This window comes from Leucoraja erinacea, chromosome 14 (genome assembly GCF_028641065.1).
Source record: "Leucoraja erinacea ecotype New England chromosome 14, Leri_hhj_1, whole genome shotgun sequence".
Taxonomy (NCBI): domain Eukaryota; kingdom Metazoa; phylum Chordata; class Chondrichthyes; order Rajiformes; family Rajidae; genus Leucoraja; species Leucoraja erinaceus.
The window spans coordinates 7,765,969-7,786,155 of NC_073390.1; the positions used below are offsets into that span (position 1 = coordinate 7,765,969).

Sequence of the window (20,187 nt, forward strand, 5' to 3'; positions counted from 1 at the left end):
TCTGCACAAGGTTAATTTGGAAACAGAGATAAAACCTGTCTTGCCATTTGCATCATTTGTGTATAGTGTATAGTTGTGTAGAGTGTGCTGTGTACACTTCAAACATATTGCAGTTTTGTCCAAAGTGCCGGCCTGGAATACCAATGGTAAAACAAACTAGCCACATTCCAAAAAACTAAGGGTAATAGGAAAAAAAATTACAGGCTGTTGATTGGTCAGAAATGGTTCATTAATTCACGTAACTTTTGGGTAGATAATATTAAAAGTTACTCATTTATCAACACGTGACAAAAATAATGCTGTTGTAATTGAGGATAGAAAAAGATGATAACTTGAGTACATTTTTTGCTCAAATTTTCAGCTTGAACTTCCAAGGACATTTTAGTGTATTGAATAATGAAAGTCAGGCAATAATTCATTTACATTTACAATAATACATGTTTTATGAAACAACAAGTGTCAAATCCACTTTCAATATCCAATGATGTCACATCTTCATTTCATTCTCAGAACCAAGCACAACAACTGCCACTGCATCGACTACAACCGCCACCAGCAGCGAATCAACAGGTACTAGGATAATGCAGCACCAGGATTCACTGATGAGATGTAAAAAGATGTCTTTCTAACATCTCATCAGTCTTTCTAACATCTCTGTGACAGTAAATAACATGTGACAGTCAATAATGCTGTTGTAATTGATGACAGAAAAGGAGAGATTGTTGCCTATCATCTGGATGTCAGTTAGAAAAGCTGTCACCGTTGTAATCAACCCGATAGTTTCTGTAGCAATACCATGCAAGTAGTCAAATAAGCCAATAATGAAAGCCAGGCAATCATTCATTTATTATTTGGTAATATCGTGGATGCTTCTTTGTTTGGAAAATAGCAGCATATTCCATGCACCAGCTACTACTTATATGACTGCATGATGCTAATAAAAGTGTAGCCATCCAGGAGTGTTGACCTGTATTTTAACTGATATTTCTCTGCATATGTGAAGATTCAACAATTTCTGCAACCACAGAAGAAAGTACATCCACAGACCAAAGTACAACGATGACCTCTTATACAACAGAGTCAACATCAACAGAGACAGGTACCATAAATGTCAACTTTAGTTGCGTTTAGTTTGGAGATGTTGCACAGAAACAGGCCAAAGTTCAACGATAACCAGTTACCACATATATGATTGCATGATGTCAATATGTATAATCAGATTAAATAAACCAAATAACTAAATCAGTTTGGACTTCCAAGGGACATTTACAAGTTTCACAAGTGTAGCCATGAGAGTGCTGACATGTATTTTAACTGATATTACTCTGCATATGTGAATATTCAACAATTTCTACAAGCACAGATGAAAGTACATCCACAGACCAAAGTACAATGATGACCTCTTATACAACAGAATCAACATCAACAGTGACAGGTAACATAAACTATAACTTTAACTGCAAATCTGGGCAAGGGAAATATGGAAATAATGATAAAAATGTCTTGTCAACTTTCATTAGACGCGCAGCGCAATTATGTAACACAGAATTAAAGTATTCTCTATGGCACAATATGTCCAAGCCACAGGTGATCAGCCATTAAAGCCATTTGACCAATTCCATATCACTCTAACATTATTTCACATCAGTTTAATTTTCACTGCTACACTTTCCATACTTTTGGAAACAAAAAGTACAATTTCCTTTCAATTATCCATTAATGTCACATCTTCATTTCATTATCATAACCAAGCACAACAACTGCCACTGCATCAACTACATCAGTCATTAGCAGAAAAACAACAGGTACTAGGATAATGCAGCACCAGCATTCACTGATCAGACTTTAAAAACATATCTTACTTATCAACACGTGACAGGCAATAATGCAATTGTAATTGATGACAGAAGTAGAATCTTATTGCCTTACATCTTTAATTCAATTTGCAAAGCAGTCACCAATTTAAGCAACCCTGTAGATTAAGTATGAATACTTTCAAGTAGTTAAATAAGCCAATAATGAAAGTCAGGCAATTATTAATTTATTATTCGTTACTATCGTGGATGCTTCTTTGTTTGAAAATTAGCAGCAGATCAAATGCTCCATTTACCACTTTCATGATTGCATGATGTCAATATGCATCGTCAGATTAAAAAAACAAAAAATGTCAGGAACTTCAAAGGACATTTTAGTGTATTTTAACTGATATATTTCCCAACATGTGAAGAGTCTCGCCTAAAAAGTCGCCTAAGTGGGACCGGCCCTCAAGGGTATTAGGAAGAGTTAATGACTTCAAAATAAACTTACAGGCAGTTGATTAGTCAGAAATGGGCAGTTAATTTAAGTAACTATTGGATAGAGAATATTAATAGTACCTTATTATCAATAATGCCATTGCAATTGATGGCAGAAAAGGAGTGATAACTGGAGTAGAATTTTGTTGGCCAACATCTGGATTTCACTTTAAAAAGCAGTCACCATTGTATAGACCTAATAGTTTAAGTAGGAATGTCATACAAGTTGTAAAATAACCCAATAATAGCAATCAGGCAATTATTCATTTATTATTTGCAATATCATGGGTGTATGTAATGACTAATGTCCCTGGATGTCCAAACTGACTTTAGTTATTTGTTCTTTGATCTGATGATGGAGATTACCATCTTGTATTCATGTAAGTGGTAACTGTTGCGAGTGTAGAAATGTTGCCATGAGAGGGATGCCATGTATTTTAATTGATATTTCTCTGCATATTGAAGATTCAACATTTTCTGCAACCACGGAAGAAAGCACATCCACAGATGAAATTACAACGATGACCTCTTCTACAATTGAATCAACATCAACATCTGCAGAGACAGGTACCATCATTTGTACTTACACTCCAAATCTTTGCTTGGGTAATTTGGAAATAACAATAAAACTTTTCTTGTCAACCCTTTTTGGGCTAATTGTGTCATACAGAATCAAAATAGTCTCTATGGCCCAATATGTCCAAGCCACGGTTGAGCGGCCAATGAAGCTAGTTCCATTTGCCTGCAACAGTTCCATATCACTCTAAAACTTCCCAAACCATGCACCTGTCCAAATCTCTTAAATAATATAATTGTTTCTGCCTCAACCACTTCATCTGGATGCTTGCTCCATATACCCATCACCCTCTGTGAAAAACAACCCCTCAAGTTGTTATTATACCTTTTCCCTCATCTTAAAACTGTGCCCTCCAGTACTAGATACGCAACCCTAGATAAAAACTCTGTTCATTCACACTATCAAATGAATGGATAACGCCAAACTCACGGCAAATGCTCAATCAAATTTGCATGAACAAATTCAATATTTTCAATTGAAGATTACTACATTAAACATCATACAATAACATGGTGACAATGCCATAACACAGACAACAAAATTCCATGAATCATTTTTCATGATTCCTAATTTTCTTCAGGACTCCAAATGTTATCCACACAATTACTCATTGAATTTGAGTCGTACAGAATGGAAATAAGCCCATTGGCCCAACAAGCCCACATGTCCCAATTTCACTAGCCCCACTCGCCTATGTTTGGAAGGCCCATATCCCTCCAAACCTATCCTATCTATGTACCTATCAAACTGTTTCTTAAACGTTGTGATGGTCTCTGCCTCAACTACCTCCTTTTGCAGCTTGTTTCATACATCCGAGGAAGGACATTATTGCCATAGAGCAGAGAAGGTTCACCAGACTGATTCCTGGGATGTCAGGACTGACTTATGAAGAAAGACTGGATAGACTTGGTTTATACTCTCTAGAATTTAGGAGATTGAGAGGGGATGTTATAGAAACTTTCAAAATTCTTAAGGGTTTGGACAGGCTAGATGCAGGAAGATTGTTCCCGATGTTGGGGAAGTCCAGGACAAGGGGTCACACCTTAAGAATAAGGGGGAAATCCTTTAAAACCGAGATAAGAAAATCTTTTTTCACACAAAGAGTGGTGAATCTCTGGAACTCTCTGCCACAGAGGGTAGTTGAGGCCAGTTCATTGCCTATATTTAAGAGGGAGTTAGATTTTGGCCCTTGTGGCTAAGGGGATCAGAGGGTATGGAGAGAAGGCAGGTGCGGGATACGGAGTTGGATGATCAGCCATGATCATATTGAATGGCGGTGCAGGCTCGAAGGGCCGAATGGCCTACTCCTGCACCTAATTTCTATGTTTCTATCCACCACCCTTAGTGTGAAAAAGATACCCCTCGGATTTCAATTAAATCTTTTCCCCTTTACGTTAAACCTATGTCATCTGGTCATTGATTCCCCTACTCTGGGCAAGAGACTGAGCTTCTACACGATCTATTTCTCTCATAGAAACATAGAAATTAGGTGCAGGAGTAGGCCATTCGGCCCTTCGAGCCTGCACCGCCACTCAATATGATCATGGCTGATCATCCAACTCAGTAACCTGTACTTGCCTTCTCTCCATACCCCCTGATCCCTTTAGCCACAAGGGCCACATCCAAATCCCTCTTAAATATAACCAATGAACTCGCCTCAATTACCTTCTGTGGCAGAGAATTCCACAAATTCACCGCTCTATGTGTGAAAAATGTTTTCTCATCTCAGTCCTAAAAGATTTCCCCCTTATCCTTAAACTGTGACCCCTTGTTCTGGACTTCCCCAACATCAGGAACAATCTTCCTGCATATAGCCTGTCCAACACCTTAAGAATTTTGTAAGTTTCTATAAGATCCCCCCTAAATTCTAGCGAGTACAAGCCGAGTCTATCCAGTCTTTCTTCATATGAAAATCCTGACGTCCCAGGAATCAGTCTGGTGAACCTTCTCTGCACTTCCTCTATGGCAAGAATGTCTTTTCTCAGATTAGGATGATTTCTCATGATTTCTCATGATTTTATACACCTGGCTGAATCCTCAAACATATTGAAGGTTTTGTCGAAAGCACTGGCCAGGAATAACAACAGAAGAACGACCAAGCCAAATTGCAGATAGCTAAGGAAATTTGGACGAGTTCATGGCTTGTGCAAAAATGGGTTTACACATTGTTGACTAGTCAGAGTTGGCCAGTTAATTCATGGCAACTACGGAAAGATAATGTTAATTCTGACAGGAAGTGCCCAATCGAATTTGCCTTCACAAATTCTATATTTTGAGTTGAATTATACTACATTAAATGTTGTGCAATAACATGGTAACATGGCCCAGCAAACACAGATTAAATAAGTCCATTAAATAATTTTTCATGGTTCCTAATTTTCATCAGAACTCCAAATGTTAATCACGCTGCCATTTGTTGAATCCTTGGTGACATTACTTCACATCAGTTTAATTTTCACTGCTGCACTTTACATGCTTTATGAAAGAAAAAGGGTCCAACTTCCTTTCAATATCCATTGAAGTCACATCTTCATTTCATTCTCGGAAACAAGCACAACAACAGCAACTGCATCGACTACGTCCGTCATTAGCAGCGAAACAACAGGTACTAGGATAATGCAACACCAGGATTCACTGATCAAACTTTAAAAAGATATCTTATAGTTCAACACGTGACAATCAATATTACTGTCATAATTGATGACAAAAAAATGATAACTGGAGTAGAATTTTGTCGCCTAACATCTGGATTTCACTGGATAACAGAAGTAGAATGTTATTGCCTAACATCTTTAACTCACTTTGAAAAGCAGTCGCCATTTTAAACAACTCAGTAGATTAAGTCGGAATATCATGAAAGTAGTCAAATAAGCCAATAATGAAAGTCAGGCAATAATTCATTTATTTTCCGTTAATATCGTGGATGCTTCTTTGTTTGAAAATTAGCAGCAGATCAAATGCTCCATTTACCACTTACATGATTGCATGATGTCAATACGCATCATTAGATTAAAAAACAAATAATTACAGTCATCTTGGACATCCAAGAACATTTTAGTGTATTTTAACACATTTTTCTGCATATGTGAAGATCCGACAATCACTGCAACTACAGAAGAAAGCACACCCACAGAACAAAGTACAATGATGACCTCTTATACAACAGAATCAACATCAACAGAGACAGGTATTGTAAATTACAACTTGTACACCAAATCTGCACAAGGTTAATTTGGAAACAGAGATAAAACCTGTCTTGCCATTTGCATCATTTGTGTATAGTGTATAGTTGTGTAGAGTGTGCTGTGTACACTTCAAACATATTGCAGTTTTGTCCAAAGTGCCGGCCTGGAATACCAATGGTAAAACAAACTAGCCACATTCCAAAAAACTAAGGGTAATAGGAAAAAAAATTACAGGCTGTTGATTGGTCAGAAATGGTTCATTAATTCACGTAACTTTTGGGTAGATAATATTAAAAGTTACTCATTTATCAACACGTGACAAAAATAATGCTGTTGTAATTGAGGATAGAAAAGGATGATAACTTGAGTACATTTTTTGCTCAAATTTTCAGCTTGAACTTCCAAGGACATTTTAGTGTATTGAATAATGAAAGTCAGGCAATAATTCATTTACATTTACAATAATACATGTTTTATGAAACAACAAGTGTCAAATCCACTTTCAATATCCAATGATGTCACATCTTCATTTCATTCTCAGAACCAAGCACAACAACTGCCACTGCATCGACTACAACCGCCACCAGCAGCGAATCAACAGGTACTAGGATAATGCAGCACCAGGATTCACTGATGAGATGTAGAAAGATGTCTTTCTAACATCTCATCAGTCTTTCTAACATCTCTGTGACAGTAAATAACATGTGACAGTCAATAATGCTGTTGTAATTGATGACAGAAAAGGAGAGATTGTTGCCTATCATCTGGATGTCAGTTAGAAAAGCAGTCACCGTTGTAATCAACCCGATAGTTTCTGTAGCAATACCATGCAAGTAGTCAAATAAGCCAATAATGAAAGCCAGGCAATCATTCATTTATTATTTGGTAATATCGTGGATGCTTCTTTGTTTGGAAATTAGCAGCATATTCCAAGCACCAGCTACTACTTATATGACTGCATGATGCTAATAAAAGTGTAACCATCCAGCAGTGTTGACCTGTATTTTAACTGATATTTCTCTGCATATGTGAAGATTCAACAATTTCTGCAACCACAGACCAAAGTACATCCACAGACCAAAGTACAACGATGACCTCTTATACAACAGAGTCAACATCAACAGAGACAGGTACCATAAATTATAACTAGTACACCGAATCTGGGCAGGGGGAATTTGGAAATAATGATAAAAACCTGTCCTGTCAACCCTTCTTAAAATCAAAGCGCAATTATGTCATACAGAATGGAAATAGGCTCTGTGGCTCAATATTTCCAAGCCATGGATGGCCAGCCATTGAAACAAGCTCCATTTGCCTGCGGCGGTTCCATATCACTCTAAAACATTCCAATCCATGCACCTGTCCAAATCTCTTTTAAATAATATAATCATTTCTGCCTCAACCACTTCATCTGGATGCTGCCTCTGTAAACCCATCACCCTCTGTGGAAAAACATTCCCTCATATTCTTATTATATATTTTCCCTCTCACCTTAAAACTGTGCCCTCCAGCACGAGATAGCCAACCTGGGTAAAGACTTCATTAACACTTCTATTTCCACATGATTTATACACTTCTATATGATCAACCTTCAGCTCCCTTTAATCCAAGAAATAAAGTAAGCCTGCCCATAATTTGTGTATAGTTCAGCTCTTTATACTGGTTACATCCGCAAACGTATTGCAGTTTTGTCCAAAGTGCTGGCCTGCAATAACAGTAAGCAAACTAGCTGAATTCCAGAAAACTAGGAATATTAAGAATAGTTAAGGGGCTGTCCCACTGTATCAGCTAATTCAAGAGTTCTCCCGATTTAAACAAAAAAAATTAAACTCAAGGGAAGCACATAGAATGTATGTAGCGGTACGTCGGAGCTCGGGACGTCTCTTAGCGGCTCGTAACTCTAACGGCAAGTACTCGGGAAACGCGATAATCTCATGAAGACTCGTGAAGATTTTTCAACATGTTGAAAAATGTCCATGAGAGCCCCGAGTACCTACGAGCGGATATTACCGTAATTCTCCGAGTTCTAATCAGGGGAAACTCGGGAGATCTCTTGAATTAACTCGTACAGCGGGACAGCCCCTTTATTGACATGTGCATATACATTTACAGGCAATTTGTTGATCAGAATTGGCCAGGTAATTCAGATAACTAATGGATAGCGAATGCTAAATCTTAGTGCAAATGATCAATCAAATTTGCATGCCAACAATTCAATATTTCCAGTTGAGGACTGTTACAGTAAACATTGTGCAATAACGTGGTGACACTACCCTGCATAACACTGAGAACAACAATCCATAAAACAATTTTTCATGTTTCCTTAGAAACTTCAGAACAACAAATGTTATCAACGCAATTACTCGTTAAATTCTGTGTTAACTTTTCACTCATTAGTTTACTGCTGCATTTTACATGTTTTATGAATTACCAAATTGTCCAATGTACTTTCTATATCCATTGATGTCACATCTTCATTTCATTCACAGAACCAAACTCTAATCGGGCCACAGCATCGACTACATCCGCCACGAGCAGTGAAACAACAGGTACTAGGATAATGCAGCACCAGGACTCACTGATGAAATGTTGGAAAGATGTCTTACTTAACATGTGACAGTCAATAATGCAGTTGTAATTGATGACAGAAAAGGAGAGATTGTTGACTATCATCTGGATGTCAGTTAGAAAAGCAGTCACCATAGTAATCAACCCAATAGTTTCAGAAGCAATACCATGCAAGTAGTCAAATAAGCCAATAATCAGGCAATGATTCATTTATTATTTGTTAATATCGTGGATGCTTCTTTGTTTGGAAAATAGCAGCAGATCCAATGCACCAGCTTCTGCTTAGATAACTGCATGATGCTAATATAAGTTTCGCCATGAGAATGCTGCCATGTATTTTAATTAATATTTCTCTGCATATGTGAAGATTCGACAATTTCTACAACCACAGAAGAAAGTACATCCACAGACCAAAGTACAATGATGACCTCTTATACAACAGAATAGTGAGATTAAACGAGTACTTACCAGTACGAAGTTTGATCTGTATTTTATGAGGAGTTACGATGAGGGATTACGTGAAGAACCCACCCAGCCGCAGGCGCGGCATACTTCCAAGCAGCGGTGTGGAATCACAGATAGACACAAATTGAAGTAAAGATAGTAAAGATTAATGAGACATCAGGCCGAGTTTGATCTATACAATGAGGGTGGGAGCGGAGGGCACGTAATCCCTCATCGTAACTCCTCATAAAATACAGATCAAACTTCGTACTGGTAAGTACTCGTTTAATCTCACTATTTTACTTCGGAGTCACGTGAGTGACTACGTGAAGACTTCAAAGGTCTGTGATTTCAAACCGTGTAACAGTTATATCACTCACTGCCGAAAGATCATCGAGGGAGGAAGTGGTATCTAAAGACCAACGAATTTGTTAGTTTTAAAAAACAAATGTTTATTAACAACAACAAAAAATAGCTCCCCTGTGCTTTAAATTATACATTTGCGGTTTCTAAAATTCTCTCCGCAAAGACGTCCTTCTCCATAAGCGGTTTGTGTTAGAATTTTTGGAATGTCGATTCCCTTGACCATCCCGCTGCACTAAGGATGTGGTCTAGGGGAACCTGCATCCGATCCGCCGCTGACGTGGACGCTGCCCTGGTTGAATGGGATTTAAAAACATCCGTGTTAATCCCTGCCGTATTAAGGACCTGTTTCAACCATCTGGATATTGTCTGGCTGGTAACCCGTCCAAAAGGCTTTCTATGGCTGACCCATAAGGCTTTCTCTCTCCCTCTAAGAGTTTGGGTTGTGTCTATGTAATCATAAAGGTGGGTCACCACACACAGCCTAGGTTCTGGAGGGTAGGCCCGGAAGATCAACGGGGAGTTGGATATACCTGGCCTGCTCTGTTTAACCAACCCCGGCATGGTAAAAGTAATGGAATCTGGGGTGGTCACCATGTGGTCCAGACTTAACTGATGCAGCGACTGAACCCTCTGAGCAGAGACAAGCGCCATGAGCATGAGGGTCTTGTAAGTGGACTGTTCCAGGCTCAGGGATCCCACCAGAGGCCAACCTCGAAGGTGTGACAATACTACACTAACATCCCACACATGGGTGTATCTAGGTGTAGGGGGTTTGGTGTTATAAATCCCTTTAAGGAGTTTGATAACCAGAGGGTGGGATCCAATACTATGCTGTCCTGTGGGCATAAGGTATGCGGACAGGGCGCTCCGAGCTGCATTGATGGCACTGTAGCTCATCTTTTGGTCATGGTGCAGGTGGGCCAGGAACTCCAGCACATCCGTGATCGAAGCCGTCTTGTAAGATGTCCCTGCTTTCAGACAGTACTGTTCCCATTTCCTGATGTAGGTCAGGTACTGTTTCTTGGTGGAAACTCGCAGGGATGCCGACATGGTGGTGATTGTTCTCTCTGATAACCCCAATCCCTGGTAAGGTCTGTTCAGAATCTGGAAACCAGGAGGTTCAATTTTTGATGGCATGGATGACTTATGCCAGTTACCGGGTGAGTCAATAATTGGGGGTGGTTGTGAAGGACCATAGGTGTCTCTACCACCATGTCGTGGAAAGTTGGGAACCATGGTTGGGTAGGCCAGTCGGGTACGACCAGAATGCCTGAGGCTGAGTCAGCTTGAATTTTCTGGAGTACCCGACTGATGAGGCAGAAGGGAGGGAAAGCATAGAAAAAGAAATTTCCCCAATCCAGCGTGAAGGCATCTACCGCTGCTGCCTCTGGGTCTGGTTCCCAAGCCACATACATGGGTAGTTGGTGATTTAGTCTAGACGCAAACAAATCTATATCTGGCGTACCATATTGCTTAACAATTCTAGCAAATAGTTTCGGGTCCAACATCCATTCGATGTTGTCGTTGAATTTTCGTGACCTGGTGTCCGCCACTGAATTTAGCTTGCCTGGTAAATAGGCAGCTGATAGCCAAATATGTCTCTCGACACACCATTGCCAGATTATAGTAGTCAATTTGTCGCATGATACTGATTTTATGCCACCCATGTGCTTGATGTAAGATACCGCCGTTGTGTTATCAATCATAATCCTAACATGCACATGTTGCATATCAGATGCATATGCTTTTAGCCCATAAAAGGCGGCGAGCATCTCCAAGAAGTTAATGCCCAGTGTTTGTAGTAGCGATGCCTCTGAGTAAGTCCATCTGCCACCTGTGCTGTCTATAGAGTTAGTAGCTCCCCAGCCTAAAGCACTGGCATCCGTTGTAATGGTTATGTTAGGATTGGCGACGGCGATAGGACTGTGACTGTGCCAAATGTTATCCACCCACCACTGAAGTTCTGATCTGGCTTCAGCGGGTAACTCCATTTTACGGTCATAATGCCCCCTATTAAGACGTAATGCATGTGTCCTTGCTCTTTGCAAATTTTGATAATGCAAGGGCCCATATTGGGCAGCCGGGAATGCTGCTACTATAGTACCAATGACTCTGGCTATGTGCCGTATCCTTGGTTGCGGTATTGCAATTAAATGGTTACAGGCTTCTGTAAGTGTAACTTTTTTGTCTCTGGGCAGAGTGACAGTCATATGGATGGTGTCAATAGTGAAGCCTAGGTAATCCATGTTAGTAGTAGGCTCCAATATTGATTTATCTGCGTGTAGAATGAATCCCAAAGTTTCAAGGAGTTGTTTAGTGGCTAAAACTCCTGCGACAGCTAGTTCCCTTGTTCTCCCTAATATGAGAACATCGTCCAGATAGGCCACGACTAAATGTTTTTGTTCTCTCAATTTTTTCATGGCCACTTTAAGAATTTTTGTAAATAATCTGGGAGCTGTCGTTAAACCATTGGGCAATGCTCTATACTGCCATAGCTGGCCCATCCAGATAAATTTCAGATATTTGTAATAATCCTTATGAATGGGTACTAAATAGTAAGCATCCTTGATGTCTATGCTTGCCATGTAGTATCCCTTGGAGATCAGTTGTCTGGCAGTGACAAATGTCTCCATTTTGAAATGTTGATACTCAACAGATTGATTAAGTGACGTCAAATCAATAATAATACGACATCCACCATCTTTCTTGGATTTGAGAAAAATATTCGATACAAATTCCTGCGGCTCGTGTGTGGTCATTTCTATGATGCCTTTAGCCACGAGCCTGTCTAGTTCAGCTTGTCCTTCTACCTTCTCTAATTCTGAGGGAAGGAATACCCTTTGGGGCATGTGCTGAACTGGCGGTTCTATGCCTGGTTTGAATTCAATTTTGTATCCACTGATGCTGTTGAGTATAAACTTGTTGTTAGTAAGGGAGCACCAAACATGCTTGAAGAACCTCAAACATCCTCCTGTTAACACAACACCCTTTGTCTGTGCATGTTGGCAGGAACCAGACCCACCTACCTCCATGTTTATTTGTGGGGGCGTTTCCGATGGGTTTGGCCCGAGGGTGTCCGTGTTGGTGCTGCGGTGGGGCGGCGCATCTTCCCACGGCTCCGCCCTGGGCCCCGCTCTAAAAAAGAGATTTGGGGGTAGTGGGAGGCGGTCACCAGGCTTTCACCAGCTCGGTACCTACTGGTGGATGCCGAGGCGTGCTGCCAACTGGGTGTCTTCACCCTGCTCGGTCCTGGCGCTGCCCTCATGAGGCCTACAGGTTTGGCCGCCTCTTCCAATTCTTTGAGTTTCTTGGCCAAGTCTGCTCCAAATAGCAGCGCCTCCCGTTCCGGCGCTGGAGCTTTGCAGAGGCCCGCGTATTTGGGATTGAGGGCAGGCCTGATGTTATCCCGCCGTAGGCTGTTGAACTCGTACGTAGTGTTGCACATCAACGCCAGCGCATCCTGCTGGGGTATGGAGAGCTCTTCGTTACCGACGGACCGAGCAAAGGCGGTGATGGCTGCAGTGTGGAGCTTCAGGACCCGCTGCATTTTTACCTCCTGAGTCCTGATCTGCTGCCCCAGCTGGTTCCATATTTGCCCGTTGACAGTTTTCACCCGCAGCGCCTCGCAATTTTCTGGCGCTGTATAGGTGTCAAGGGTCTGCTGAACGACCTTCTCCTGCAGCGGCTTGTTGGAAAGCCTATTGATACTGGCCGCCATTCTAGGTGGTAGTACCATCCCGGTCGTTGGGGGCGCTGCGTACCGACCGACTACACCCAGTAGCTCTTCTTCCAGCTCGCCCGGCATACTTATGTTGTCGTCCGCCTGCCCTTGCCTTAGGCCAGCCCAGTCCTGGCCTCCCTTACTGCCCTCGAACAGAGAGGGTACAGAAGGGTGTGGCGATGGTATGGAGGAGGCCAAAGCCCGTCCTCCTTGGAGATGCCTAGCCTGCATCTCCTCATTTATCATCTGCTCCAGGAGCTGCCTCATGCAGCTGATGCGGGCGTCTCCCCGTTTCGCCGGTGGAGAGCGTTCCCGTTCCTCCGACGAGTCGGAGGACACCGGCCGGTCAGTTTTGCGGGTTGCCTTCCTCCCTGTGCGGGGCGTCGAAATCGGCGGCACAGGGAGCGGCTCGATGTCGGGTGAGCGGGAGCGTTGAAATAGCTCCTCCACTACTGGTGGCTGCCGCCCAGATATAGACCCCTCCTCGGGTGGAGTTGGGCAGGCAGTCCTTCTAGCTGGTCGCTTTCGGGTGGCCATAATTTTCTCACCGTTGAGCGACTCTGTAACACAAAAAGGCACTTACCTGAGGTCTTGTCTTTATACTGCCGCTGGAGAGCCTGGCTCCAGCTGCTGCCGCTGTTGCACTGCTGACGTAATGCCGCGCCTGCGCGCTGGGTGGGTTCTTCACGTAGTCACTCACGTGACTCCGAAGTAAAATCAACATCAACAGTGACAGGTAACATAAACAATAACTTGAACAAATCTGGGCAAGGGAAATATGGAAATAATTATAAAAATATCTTGCCAACCTTCATTAGACGCGCAGTGCAATTATGTCACACAGAATGAAAGTATTCTCTAAGGCGCAATATGTCCAAACAACAGGTGATCAGCCATTAAAGCCATTTGACCAATTCCATTTCACTCTAACATTATTTCACATCAGTTTAATTTTCAGTGTTACACTTTACATACTTTTGGAAACAAAAAGTGTACAATTTCCTTTCAAATATCCATTGATGTCACATCTTCATTTCATTATCATAACCAAGCACAACAACTGCCACTGCATCAACTACATCTGCCACTAGCAGCAAAACAACAGGTATTAGGATAATGCAGCACCAGCATTCACTGATCAGACTTTAAAAACATATCTTACTTATCAACAAGTGACAGGCAATAATGCAATTGTAATTGATGACAGAAGTAGAATCTTATTGCCTAACATCTTAAATTCAATTTGAAAAGTAGTCACCAATTTAAGCAACCCTATAGATTAAGTATGAATACTTTCAAATAGTAAAACGTTATGCTGGTCCCTGCCTCAATTACCTTCTTTTGCAGCTTGTTCCATATATTCACCACCATTAGTGTGAAAAAGATACCCCTCTGATTCCTATTAAATCTTTTCCCCTTTACCTTAAACAAATGTAATCTGGTCATTGATTCCCCTACTCTGGGCAAGAGACTGAGCTTCTACCCGATCTATTCCTCTCATGATTTTATACACCTGGCTACATCCTCAAAGGGTTGAGGGTTTTGTTGAAAGCGCTGGCCAGGAATAACAACAGAAAAATTACCAAGCCAAATTGCAGATAGCTAGGGAAATTCAGACAAGTTCATGACTTGTGCAAAAATGGGTTTACACATTGTTGATTAGTCAGAGTTGGCAAGTTAATTAATGCAACTACGGAAAGAGAATGTTAATTCTGACAGGAAGGGCTCAATCAAATTTGCCTTCACAAATACTATATTTTCAGTTGAAGAATGCTACATTAAACGTTGTGCAATAACATGGTGACATTGGCCAACATAACCCAGATTAAATAATTCCATGAAATAATTTTTCACGGTTCCTAATTTTCATCAGAACTCCAAATGTTAATCACACTGCTCTCTGTTGAATCCTTGGTGACATTACTTCACATCAGTTTAATTTTCACTGCTGCACTTTACATGCTTTATGAAAGAAAAAGTGTCCAATTTTCTTTCAATATCCATTGATGTCACATCTTCATTTCATTCTCGGAAACAAGCACAACAACTGCAACTGCATCGACTACGTCCGCCATTAGCAGCGAAAAAACAACAGGTACTAGGATAATGCAACACCAGGATTCACTGAACGAACTTAAAAAAGATATCTTATAGTTCAACACGTGACAATCAATATTACTGTCATAATTGATGACAAAAAAATGATAACTGATGCTTCTTTGTTTGAAAAACAGCAGCAGATCAAATGCTCCATTTACCACTTACATGATGTCAATATTCATCATTAGATTACAAAAAAAAATATTTACAGCCATCTTGGACATCCACAAACATTTTAGTGTATATTAACACATTTTTCTGCACATGTGAATATCCGACAATCACTGCAACTACAGAAGAAAGTACATGCACAGACCAAAGTACAATGATGACCTCTTATACAACAGAATCAACATCAACAGAGACAAGTACCATACATTAAAACTTGTACTCCAAATCTGCACAATGTTAATTTGGAAATAGATATAAAACCTGTCTTGTCATCCTCCTTGTGACTCAGAGAGTAATTGAGTCATAGAGAATGGAATTAGGCTCTATGGCTCAATGTGTGCATGCCATGGATGAACAGCCATTGAAGCTAGGTCCATTTGCATTATTTGTGTATAGTGTATAGTTGTGTAGAGTGTATTGTGTACACCTGAAACATATTGCAGTGCTGGTCTGGAATAACAAAGGTAAAACAAACTAGCCACATTCCAGAAAACTAAGGGTTTTAGGGAGAAATAAATTACAGGCAGTTTATTGCTCTGAAATGGTCCATTAATTAACGTAACTATTGGGTAGATAATATTAAAAGTAACTTATTTATCAACACGTGACAAAAAATAATGCTGTTGTAATTGACGATAGAAAGATAGTGATATAACCATATAACAATTACAGTTCGGAAACAGGCCATCTCGGCCCTACAAGTCCGTGCCGAACAACTTTTTTCCCTTAGTCCCACCTGCCTGCACTCATACAATAACCCTCCATTCCCTTCTCATCCATATGCCTATCCAATTTATTTTTAAATGATACCAACGAACCTGCCTCCACCACTTCCACTGGAAGCTCATTCCACACCGCTACCACTCTCTGAGTAAAGAAGTTCCCCCTCATGTTACCCCTAAACGTCTGTCCCTTAATTCTGAAGTCATGTCCTCTTGTTTGAATCTTCCCTATTCTCAAAGGGAAATGCTGGTCCACATCAACTCTGTCTATCCCTCTCATCATTTTAAAGACCTCTATCAAGTCCCCCCTTAACCTTCTGCGCTCCAGAGAATAAAGACCTAACTTATTCAATCTTTCTCTGTAACTTAGTTGTTGAAACCCAGGCAACATTCTAGTAAATCTCCTCTGTACTCTCTCTATTTTGTGACATCCTTCCTATAATTTGGCGACCAAAATTGTACACCATACTCCAGATTTGGTCTCACCAATGCCTTGTACAATTTTAACATTACATCCCAGCTTCTATACTCAATGCTCTGATTTATAAAGGCTAGCATACCAAAAGCTTTCTTTACCACCCTATCTATATGAGATTCCACCTTCAAGGAACTATGCACGGTTATTCCCAGATCCCTCTGTTCAACTGTATTCTTCAATTCCCTACCAAGTCAAGTCAAGTCAAGTCAAGTTTATTTGTCACATACACATACGAGATGTGCAGTGTACATTTACCATGTACGTCCTATTTTGATTTGTCCTGCCAAGGTGATGCACCTCACATTTATCAGCATTAAACTCCATCTGCCATCTTTCAGCCCATTCTTCCAAATGGCCTAAATCACTCTGTAGACTTTGGAAATCCACTTCATTATCCACAATCTTGGTATAATCTGCATACTTACTAATCCAATGTACCACACCTTCATCCGGATCATTGATGTACATTGCAAACAACAAAGGACCCAACACAGATCCCTGAGGCACCGCACTAGTCACCTGCCTCCAACCCGACAAACAACCATCCACCATTACCCTCTGGCTTCTCCCATTCCGCCACTGTTGAATCCATCTTGCTACTCCTGCATTTATACCCAAGAATTGAACCTTCTTAACCAGCCTTCCATGAGGAACCTTGTCAAAGGCCTTACTAAAGTCCATATAGACAACATCCACTGCTTTAACTGGAGAAATTTTTTGTTGGCCAACATCTGTATTTCAGTTTGAAAAGCAGTCACCATTGTAATAAACCCAATAATTTAAGTAGGAATGTCATACAAGTAATCAAATAACCTGATAATAAAAATCAGACAAGTAATCGTTTATCAATTGTAATATCATAGATGCTTCATTGTTTGGGGGTCAATATGCATCATGAGATAAAAACAAATAATTAAAGTCATTTAAGAAGGAACTGCAGATGCTGGAGAATCGAAGGTTACACAAAAAAGCTGGACAAACTCAGCGGGTGCAGCAGCATCTATGGAGCGAAGGAAATAGGCAACGTTTCGGGCCGAAACCCTTCTTCAGACTTGCCTATTTCCTTCGCTCCATAGATGCTGCTGCACCCGCTGAGTTTCTCCAGCTTTTTTGTGTAACCAATAATTAAAGTCAGCTTGGACATCCATGGACATTTTACAAGTGTAGAAATGTTGCCATGAGATTGCTGCCATGTATTTTAACTGATATTTCTCTGCATATGTGAAGATTTGACAATCTCTGCAACCACAGAAGACAGCACATCCACAGACGAAAGTGCAATGGTTACCTCTTATACAACAGAATCACCATCAACAGAGAAAAGTACCATAAACCACATCTAGTACGATTTTGCACAGGGGAAATTTGGAAATAATGATAAAACTTATCTTCTCAACCCATCTTAGACTCGGAGCATAATTGTGTCAAACTGAATGGAAATAATCTCTATGGCCCAATAGGTCCAAGCCACGGATGATCAGCCATTGAAGCTCGCTCCATTTGCCCATGGGCATTCCACATCACTCTAACACTTTCCAATCCATGCACCTGTCCAAATCTTTTTAAAATAATATAATTGTTCCTGCCTCAACCACTTCATCTGGATGCTTGCTCCATACATCCATCACCCTCTGTGAAAAAGATCAGTTAATCCAATTAATTAAAGGTAGCTACGGAAAGAGAATGTTAAATCTAACATAAAATGCTCAATCCAATCTGCATGCACAAATTCTATATTTTCAGTTCAAGACTACTACATTAAACATTGTGCAATAACATGGTGACAATGCCATGCATAAAGGGGCTGTCCCACTTGGGCGACCTAATTGGCGAGTTTAGAAGAGTTTGAAAAAGTGACATGTTGAAGACCTCCTTCGACTTTGTAAAAGATCTCCTTCGACCTCCTTCGACTATGTTGGAGACCAGCGTCGACTAGCTACGACTAACTTCGGGAAAATTGGACACTGAACAGTGTAGAGTGAAGACGACCTCCTTTGATCTCCTTCGACCTCCCTTCGACTATGATGAAGACTATCTATGACTACCTTCGACTATTCTCAATTACCTACGACTAACATGTCGACCTACTACGACCTACTACGACCTACTACGACTAAACCTACGAGTAAAAATAGTATAGATTTTCTCCACGGCGACCTTTTTTTACTTGCGGGCATTTTTTAACACATTGAAAAAAATGCTGTGACCTAGTTGTGGCCTCGAGTACGTGGAGACAACTCTCGAGCATGAAGGAGAGTTACGAAGACCTCCTACGACCTCATATCGACCACGCTGCGAGCATGAGTCGAGGTCAAACTCGCCATAACTCATGGATTAAGTCGCCCAAGTGGGACAGCCCCTTTACACAGACTTTAAAATTCCATGAAATCATTTTTCATGATTCCTAATTTTTATCGGAATTCCAATGCAATTATTCGTTGGATTCTCGGTAACATTACTTCTCGTCTGTTTAATTTTCACTGCTGCAGTTTACATGCTTTGTGAAACAATGTGTCCAATTTACTTTCCATTTTCATTACAAATTCCATTGATATCACATGGATAAATATATGTTTACAAAATATCACCCTATCCCCTGCACCCAGATAAAATGTACAAGATTGCATGTTGCAAATATGCATCTTCTCATCAGTTTAATTTTCACTGCTTTACTTACATCCTTTATGAAACAAAAAGAGTACAATTTCCTTTCAATTATCCATTATAGACTCAGAGAGCAATTATGTCACACAGAATGGAAATCGTCTCTGCAGCCCAATATGTCCAAGCCACGGATGATCAGCCATTGAATCTAGCTCTATTTGACAGTGTCAGTTCCATTTCACTCTAATATTATTTCACATGTTTAATTTTCAATATAATATTCAGTATGCTCTTTACATACTTTAGGAAACAAACAAGTGTTTAATTCACTTTCAATTTCCATTAATGTCACATCTTCATTTCATTCTCAGAACCAATCACAACAACTGCCACTGCATCGACTACATCCGCCACCAGCAGCGAAACAACAGGTATGATGATAATGCAGTAACAGGATGTACTGATCAAACTCATTCAATAATGAGATCCATGACAGAAATATAGTGATAACTCGATTAGAATATTGTCGCCTAACATCTGGAATTAACTTTGAAAAGTAGTCGCCATTGCAATCAACCCTATAGCTTATATGTAGAAATATCATACAAGTAGTCAGTCAATAATGTAAGTCAGACAATTATTACTTTAACATTTCTATTATCGTGGATGCTTCTTTGTTTGGAAAATATCAGTAGATCAAATGCACCAGTTACAACTTACATGATTGTATGTTGCTAATACAGATAGTCAGAATAAAAAATAAAATAATTAATGTCAGTTTAGAATTGCACTCCAAATCTGGGCATCGGTAATTTTGAAATATTGATTAAACTTGTCTTGTCAACCCCCCGAGACTTAGAGCGTAATTGTGTCAATCCGAATGGAAATAATCTCCACGGTCCAATATGTCCAACATGATCAGCCATTGAAACCAGCTCCATTTGCCCACGACGGTTT

The 20,187-nt window shown here is 40.4% G+C and overlaps 1 protein-coding gene across 1 annotated transcript in view; it reads left to right on the forward strand.

The window, feature by feature from the left end:
• LOC129703781 (uncharacterized) overlaps positions 1 to 20,187 on the forward strand; it is a 212,231-nt gene that overhangs the window by 14,656 nt on the left and 177,388 nt on the right. The window contains exons 11-17 of the mRNA XM_055646491.1: positions 1,004 to 1,099; positions 2,760 to 2,861; positions 5,963 to 6,058; positions 6,598 to 6,657; positions 7,091 to 7,186; positions 8,546 to 8,605; positions 19,602 to 19,661. Of these exons, the coding sequence (XP_055502466.1) occupies positions 1,004 to 1,099; positions 2,760 to 2,861; positions 5,963 to 6,058; positions 6,598 to 6,657; positions 7,091 to 7,186; positions 8,546 to 8,605; positions 19,602 to 19,661 (570 nt within the window). The remainder of the gene's footprint in view (positions 1 to 1,003; positions 1,100 to 2,759; positions 2,862 to 5,962; positions 6,059 to 6,597; positions 6,658 to 7,090; positions 7,187 to 8,545; positions 8,606 to 19,601; positions 19,662 to 20,187) is intronic.